Source organism: Mangifera indica, chromosome 1 (genome assembly GCF_011075055.1).
Source record: "Mangifera indica cultivar Alphonso chromosome 1, CATAS_Mindica_2.1, whole genome shotgun sequence".
In the NCBI taxonomy this organism is placed as follows: domain Eukaryota; kingdom Viridiplantae; phylum Streptophyta; class Magnoliopsida; order Sapindales; family Anacardiaceae; genus Mangifera; species Mangifera indica.
In genome coordinates, this window is record NC_058137.1 from 1,983,558 (window position 1) to 1,992,577 (window position 9,020).

Genomic DNA, 9,020 nt, shown 5'->3' on the forward strand with positions numbered 1-9,020 from the left:
TTGAAATTCTAGTTCAAGATCATGTTGTTAGAGCTAAATTGTGGACTCGATTAGATAGGGTTAGATTTGAACTACGTTAACTTAATTTTAAAAATTAGTTCAATTTTGACCAATTTATCAAATTTGAATAGACAAAATCAATTCATTTTTGAAATTGAACATAATTTGAATAAAAGAGAATTTGACTCAATCTGATTCATGAACCAAATGATGATTCAATTTGATTTAAATTTGACTTATAATTTAATTCTAATTATGTCATACCACTATTAAATCGATATAGTTTAATTTATTATTAAATAAAATAATTTTTATCGATAAATCATAAACATAAATTTTAATTATAAATCTAAATAATAGATTTAAATTAAAAATTTAGGTTAAATTAAATTAAATTTAAATTATACTTAATTTTAATTCAATCAATTTAAACTAGATTCGGGTTAAATTATCTATCATTTAAACTAAATTCATTCGAAGGGGATATTTACGCTGGAATAGTTTTATATTTATTTCTATTTCCAGCTGTCGTGATGGACCCCACCCTACAAACGACACAGACAAAGATTATTCTTTACCGACTGCCAATTCATGCAACAACAGTCTTTCCTTGTGCAATTAAATTAAAACGATATAATTAAGTTTGAAATTAACTTACCCAAACAAAAAGCATGGGAATATCACTTGAGTGGGATGGCCCCGACATGGTACACCTTATTCTTTGTTCTCGTTTTTGTATGAGATTTTATCCTTTGTTTCTAATTTGTTCCCGTTACGGAGGTTTAATAATTCCGTATCTCCTATTTATAAGAATTTTTTTTATTCTTATATTTATAAAAATAATTTTTTTTATATTATCTAAATATGATATAAATATATTAAATAATAAAATTAACTAAAATTAATTAATTTCAAATATCATAAATAATATATGTCTTAATATACTGTTTAATTAGAGAAAGACTGATTATCATACAATTAATCATGATTAGTGCATGGCAGCATGCATGTACCAAGACAAGAAGGACAAATATTTAATCTTGCTGGCGTTGAATTCACTGAAAAGATTTAGCCAAGTCTCAACGTGCCTCGATAACCATCAGGTTCCCACGTTGTCCATAAATTAAAATTCATATAAATTATCAGGTGACGAAGGACCTTACCAAATAATATTATTATTAATCTTTCAATTGGAGGCTAATATTATATTTTTTTTCAATTAGATTTTTAAATGATATATTATTATATAATTAAATAATTTTAAATTAATAATAAAATAATATCTAATTATATTTTTTAAATATTCAGGATAGAGTATATATAACAGTATTTTTATATTATTATAGCAATTTGGGGTTTGGGTTTGGGTTTGGGCTTGTTCTTGGCTACTGGGCTGAAAATTTTTAATGTGGGCTTAATAAAATATTAGGCCTTAAATTAGATCAAAAAGCCCACCAAAATTGAGAAGTCAAAACTCAGAATAATTATTAAGCTTGATATCTTTACAAATAAGTGACACAATTCAGGTAGAAAGATGGATGGTTCCATCGTCAAACTATAAATAAAAATGCTTGATATATTCATTCCATTTTGTTTGGTTTCTTCAGAAAAGTGGCCTGCAAGCGAAGGAGCTGTGCCCTAAATCCATAACAATGAGGGGGCTGTAATGGCAGCCTTACAATGTTAAATGGGGTTAAGGGAAGAAGGGATGTTTCCCTTTCACCGAATCAGGTTTTAGTTGGGTTGAGAAACGTGGCTCAGGGCGTCAGGCTCAGGGAGATCAGACCAGAGACCCTCTGGTTCAAACCAGAGGGTCTGATTTTTTTTATTTTTTCAACCCCATCTCGCCCACACACCCGTCTCACCGATCCCTATGAATTTTGCAGGCTTTTTTGTACTCTTTCATAATTTGATATTACTTTTCTTCCTTTATTTGGAGTTTGTGGTGTTCATTTTAGGTTAGCGTGAAACGATGTCGTTTAAAGAAATTGAATTCCTCCATACCCCACCTACCATAAAAACCTGTGTCTTTTCAGAGGTGGGTCATCAATGGAGATTTGGGAGGATCAGGATCTCCCTCAATTTTACAATATGATTGATATGTCAAATCAATCTTTTGTTATTCCAAAGATACCCTTCTATCATTCTTTTCCAGATTTAGCTCAGCATCCTTCCCGTCTCTTCACTTTTCTTTTCTTTAATATATTAGACAACCGTAATTACAAAATCCCAAACCACCCACCAGACCAACTCAAAAGAATTGTTGGACCAAACTCCCTAATGGGTCCTTCCATGTTCAATAACTTGTGAAAGAGTCCTACAGGAAAAGAGGGTTCTAGTTCTGCTTCGATGACAAAATGGTTTGAATTCAAGGACTATTAGCCATACGTTAAAACGTTATTGTTCATCTTTATGAAAAGCTAGTAGTCATTGCATAATATCATTTCCACACTCTCATGAAATATCTTGATTTATAGGCTTAACCCCTCTTATGATAGTTATAATAAGGGTTACTCTATAAGTCAAAGTATTCTTATTATAAGTAAGATTTTTAAGACGAGACAAATATATGACATACTCCTTAAAAATAGATAATTATTTGAAATTATTATATCTAATAATTCTATACAAATTTTTTTATGAGAAAAGAGTTTAGAATGACATCAAATAATAATTTTTTTTTTATAACTAAGGACTTTATTTATATTGGTTGGATGAATAAATCTGAAATATAATAATCAAATCTATAATTATTTAATTATATAATCTAAGTTTCTTTTTTAAATTATAATATTTTATTGGTTTTGTGAATTTTTTTGGGATTAATTAGAAATCATTTTGGACTCTCAACATCTAGGAGGATACTTCGAATCTTTTAAGCATTAAAATTTAAGTGCAAAATAGTAATTTTGTCAATTCATCTCATTATATAAAATTATGAAGATGAGAAACTTAATTTAACCCTTTCAAACAAGACTTTTATGCATTAATTCAAAGCTGTGATGTGAACAGGCTGTTCAGCCAAACTTTAGCGACTGACTTGTAATTTCACCTAATTGAAACATTATTTTCAAATTAGAGTGAAAAAAGATAGAAAGGACATGCCGCGCCACGTATACAAAAGAAGAGAAATGGGAAGAAAGAAAGAGAAAACCGACGTATCGTATCACTGAGATAAACCTGCAAGGGCGTCTGAGTAGTTGCAGAACGTCGCGTCAACGTCACACTCGTCTCCTTGTGCCGCAAAATGCGGACTACAGTCTGCCCTTCACCCCCACTCACTTACGTCTCTTTTTACCTCCTTTGTAATTATAAATTTTAAATCTTGACAGCTTTTCTTTTTATGTAAAGTAAAAATGTAAAAAGTAAACACAAAAGTAGGAACTACACTATTCAGTTTTTGAAACGGGAGGGCCAGGGCGGTGGTCGGATTCGATTGGGTCCTAGGGTTTGAGCTCAGTAGACACGAGGCATTACTGTCGCTTCAGTGATGGCAACGGTATGGAGTCACCTGTTTTTTTAACATGAAGGTTTATGAATTTACCCCAGAGGTCAACTTTTTTTTAGTGAATTACATTGCCCATCCGAAGTTTGGTCTTAAAACATTTTAACCCCAATGCAAAAATAACTTTTTTTTATCTCAAAACCTAATTAAATAAACAAATAAAATGTCAATACAGTGTCATAGTTAAATTATTCTATAATGTTTAATATTTCACTTTTCAAAATTATTATATCACCCCCAAGAAACAAAATTTTAATTTTTTTTTTCAGAAAACAACTTTCATTAATATATTATTCTTCTTAGATGTGTCTTCTTTGAAAAGTCACTAAATACTTCCAACTTTATAATTTGCACTCTCTCTAATTCATTCAACGTCTCCCCCACGAACAACTTTATAGCAATCCACCATCTCTTACAAACTACTCTATCACAAAAAATTAATGAACATGAGGTTTTCTTGCTCTCACACCTACCATCATTTTTCAATTTAATTGAGGATGCTTACGTGATGAGTTGGTTTACTTAAATATCGGTAGAGTCTAAGTCATCGAGTAGCCCTTTTATGGCTTGCCTTACCCCTTGGTCGACTATCAATCAATTTGATCAAGGATTTTTCAACCTCAATAAGAGCTTGATGACATAAGTGGTCTCCATAGATTGTCTCTTCCAAACCATCCTTCTAATCTCTAAACATATTAAAGTTAATGATTATTAAAATTTATAAAACTGTCATAAAAATTATATTGAAGATTTTTAGATATGTAAAAGAGTTAAATATTATATTTAAAATTTTAAGGTAACAATGTAAAAGATTTATTCTTTTAATATTTTTAAGATTATATATGATAAAATTACTATTTTATCTATATAATATTAGTTTTTTAAATAGAATTAGGTTTTAGGTGGGAAAGTGTGATTTATGACTGAATTAGGAAAAAAAAGGGCATAAGGCCAAACCTTGGGTGGGAAATTGTCATTAACTTTATTACTATTATTTTTAATACTTCTGAGGCGACGGTCAGATGATAGATCAATAAGTTAAACTAGTATCATTATTGCGCTCCCCCCTATAACATCATCTATCAGTTTTGCTATCGTGCGCCGTGGTTTGTCTTTACTTATATGGCTGTCGTTGACTAACCATTAACCTTCCGAATCCTCATTTAATGTAATAAATTGTTTTTGATTAACGAAATGAAGGAGGATTTGCTATGGGGACCACCAGGTGTATGGTTTGTTCGTGAGTCAGAGAAATAATACCTAACCCACTATATGACACGTGCAAGATGTGTCCCGCTTTCCAAGAAATAATACGTTGCTCTATACAATTCCCTGTCTCAGGTGTGACCAAATACAGTTCATTTAGCGGATCCAAATATTAACCGTCCGTCTGAATATTTGCCCCTCTTAATTTTAAAATTAAGGAATTGATGACGTGGTATCATCGTGTGTGCTTATTATAAACGTAACGAAGCATGTTTCAGTTTCACTCCAGGGAAATTCCGAGGGAAAGAGGGGGAAAAAAAAAAAAATCTAAAACAGAAAACAAACGAAGGCAGCGAAAGAATCAGGGAAGGAGGCGCATTTTAAGCACTGAAATCGAGCGTACGCCGTTTTCTCATCAATGCAAAGTAAAATTCTCGCTCTTGCTTTTGCCGAGTGAGTGAGTTATTTATGAGCAGTAGTGTAGAGATCGATGGTGGTGAGTGCTGCTGGGGTGAACGCAGTGTAGTGAAACAATGAACATCAGCACCAGCTGAGCTGACGACATAACATTCCTTATAAGACGTCATCGTTTTTGCTTTCTTTTCTTTTCCTTCCCATTCGCGTGCGCTCTTTTTCCGCTCCATTTGTCAGATTTCTCTTTTAAAATCACTGTTCTCCGTTACTCCGTTACTGTTTTCCAATATTTTTCTCTACTCTAGTCTTTGCTTTAAAGTGAATTCTCATTTTCCACTTATTTGCTATTTTTTGGGCACTCTCTCTGGTCTCTTATTTGTCCGTTTTCTTTCTATCTCTGTAGTCTGAGATTTTTTAGTTTTAAACATCTCTCTAGTGTTAATTACAGTCTTTTGCCATTTCTGGATTGTTTGTTTCTTCTTCTTCTTCGTTTATTTGTTTTCTCTGTTTCATTGATGAAGTTAGCTTGAGATGCGAAGAAGATACATTTGGATTTTCAATACTTGAAGTCAAGAAATGTAAGCTTGTTTTCCATGGTTTCTTTCTTTTATATGTACAGTATGTTTAAGTATCTCTCTTTCATGTTCGTCTCTCTATGTGTGTTGTTGAATAAAAGAGGTCATTTTTGTTAGTATAGATTTTTCAATTTCAAGGAAACCCTCTTTGTAGAGCGGTTCATTAACTCAAATAGAGTACTTGCAGGAATCTTCATCTGGTCAATAACATATAATTTATGCATCAAAAACAAAAGTGAACGTTTTTAATTTATAAATGCATCGTTAGTTGTACCAGTGTTCGCTTTATACTTTACATGACTTTTCAGTTTTTGGGTAATTGATTTTGAATAATTTTAATTTGTTGTGGAATTTTTTCCCTGGATGGAATCATATGGTTTTGTGCAGTTAAAAGCATGTGTGTTGAGAATTATTAAGGATTGTGAATCATATCCATGGTCACTGCTTAGAAGATCAATTTTGTGTTTGCATTTTAATATTAACATTTGAAGACCAGTCTTAAAATCATGTTTCATGATATAATTTTACTTTAGCTTTGCTGATAATATTTTCGGATCAGTGAGCCGTTTCAATTTTTATATTCACCAGTTTTATGTCTTTATTGAGTTTCTGAAGTACAAGAATAGTGTAGCAGTACAATATGTTCCTGGACCCTGCTAACATTTTCATTTACTCTGTTGTGTTATTAGAAGGAGATTCTGTAAAAATATTTTGTTTTGCTTTATGTCAAATTTTTTCAATATTATGTATCAATAATACGGTTACCGAAATTTGTTAATTCCAGTCTTGTTACGGAGGTTTTGCGCCAGGTCAGAGAGCAATTCACTTGGGAAAATGGTCTTGTTGCCATAATGTATAGTTGATATTTATCCTGGGGGTACAAAGTAGCATTTTAGATTTCAGAAGTTTGGATTTGAGTTCTTAGTGTAACTAGCAATGTAGGAAATTCGTGACTCTGTTTTTCATTTGTGTGCATAATTCATTTTGTATTTGGTCGTTAATTCAATGCCAAGTTGAACAATTTAGTGCTCTTTTTTTGTTTAATTCTTGTCAACTTCTATGTGGAAATTAAAGAACAGCACATCTTCTTTCTAAATAAAAATAGTTGAATCATGTATTATCTTAAAATTTGGTGGGCTGAATTATCTCTTATGTACCTTTAATTTAAAAGTGATTGCTTTTTTTTCTTTAATTGGTGTTAGGTAAATTTTTGATTTCATTCTCGACCATTTGCTTTATGAGCTATTTCTTATAAATTCCTGGTTCATGATATGAAGAAGGGTTGGTTTTTCCATATTAATTTAAGTCAATATAGTCACCTTATGTCATTGGGTATCTATAGATTTCTTGATTGGTTTTTTTCCTTGGACTCCATGAATCTCTGTGGAGCCTGTTAGTAAACTTTTTTTTTTTTTTTTTCATTTGGTGGGCGTGTCTGAAGATGATGTATATTGGAAAATTATTTGACTAGGTGTTTAAGGAGCTTGCATTTATTTTCTCCATTTTACTTCTTCAATCATTCTTTGCTCCATGTTCTTACAAAATGGTCTGTGCAGAGCAGAAATAGCTTCTTATTTGTTTGTTGAGGTTATTTTTTTCTTAATCTTTTGAACTATATGGGTTCCTTTTTACTTCTAGGGAAACTCCTCTTCCTCATTGTTTTGTTTTTATACTATAATGATGCCATGGTAGCTGACTTGCATTAATATTTTTGTCCCTTTCAACATTTCAGATACATTATGAAGTGCTTGACACAATGGGCAGTGGTGTTTGCACTCTCAAATGAAGAAGAGACAGCGTTGGAAAGCTGAAGAGGATGTTTTATTGCGTGCTTATGTAAAACAATATGGCCCGAGGGAGTGGAGCCTTGTATCACGGCGTATGAACATACCACTAAACAGGGACGCAAAATCGTGCTTAGAAAGGTGGAAGAACTACCTCAAACCTGGCATCAAGAAGGGATCACTTACTGAAGAGGAGCAGCATCTTGTCATACAACTTCAAGCCAAACACGGCAACAAGTGGAAGAAAATTGCATCTGAAGTCCCTGGCCGCACTGCTAAGAGACTTGGAAAGTGGTGGGAAGTGTTCAAAGAGAAGCAGCAAAGGGAACAGAAAGATAACAGCACAACAGTTGATCCAATTGAGGAGCGCAAGTACGATCAGATCCTAGAGACTTTTGCGGAGAAGCTAGTGAAAGACGGTGCATTTGTCATGGCTGCTTCGAATGGAGGGTTTCTTCACACTGACTCTCCCACCCCATCAACTTTGCTACCCCCTTGGCTTTCCAATTCCAATGGAACCTCAGCTATCAGGCCGCCATCCCCTTCTGTAACCCTAAGTCTGTCTCCCTCAACAGTGGCAACTACTCCTCCAATCCCATGGTTGCCTGAGAGGGGGCCAGATAATGCCCACCTTGTTCTGGGAAATTTTCTGCCTCATGGTTCAGTTTCCACTTGTGGAGAGAACCTATTGGTATCTGAGCTGGTGGACTGCTGCCGAGAGTTGGAAGAAGGGCATCGTGCTTGGGCAGCACATAAGAAGGAAGCAGCATGGAGGTTGAGAAGGGTCGAGTTGCAGTTGGAATCAGAGAAGGCATGTCGAAGGAGGGAGAAAATGGAAGAGATAGAGGCTAAGGTGAAAGCTCTTCGAGAAGAGCAGAGGGCTACTTTGGATAAATTTGAAGCTGAATACAGAGAACAAATTGCTGGACTGAGGAGGGATGCAGAAGCCAAGGAGCAGAAATTGGCCGAGCAATGGGCAGCAAAGCACCTGCGTCTTTCTAAGTTTCTCGAGCAGATGGGGTGCAGGACTCGGCTACCAGAGCCCAATAATCGGTGAGGAAGATCCAGTTAACATATTTAGTAATGTTGTAAGGCACTGGTCTCTCAGTTTGAATTGTATGTTGATATCTTGCTTGTTCAGGTGTCCATTAATGTTTGAAATTCTGTTATACTTTCATATTTATAATAACCGTAACCACGTTTTACTTTCTTTCTGGATTGAATCTAATGTAGTAGCATGAGCTAAACGTGCTCTATCTTGAATGACTACATTCCAGTCATGTCTTTTTTTTAATTATCATTATCATTACTATTTTGATCAGGTGTGTCGTAATGAGAAACCAATTTGATCTGTATTTATATGGTTCATCTGCTGTTAAAGTATTGCATAGCATGCCAGTGAATATCTGAATATACATTCCCTGTTAAGCAATTATCTGTGTAGTTTGTCATAGCATGCTGCCATCAACCACTAGAAAGCTTTAGCCTTTAATGATGGAAGAGCTGAGCGCAGATGGCAACTTAGTTTTTAGTCTG

General features: G+C 33.8%; 1 protein-coding gene across 1 annotated transcript; it reads left to right on the plus strand.

The window, feature by feature from the left end:
- The first annotated feature begins 4,954 nt into the window (after window positions 1-4,954).
- On the plus strand, window positions 4,955-8,694 carry LOC123209299 (transcription factor AS1-like). The gene is made up of 2 exons (XM_044627291.1): window positions 4,955-5,703; window positions 7,433-8,694. Exon 2 carries the CDS (start codon window positions 7,483-7,485, stop codon window positions 8,539-8,541), a length of 1,059 nt encoding a protein of 352 aa, XP_044483226.1. The 5' UTR covers window positions 4,955-5,703; window positions 7,433-7,482; the 3' UTR covers window positions 8,542-8,694.
- The last annotated feature ends 326 nt before the right edge of the window (window positions 8,695-9,020 follow it).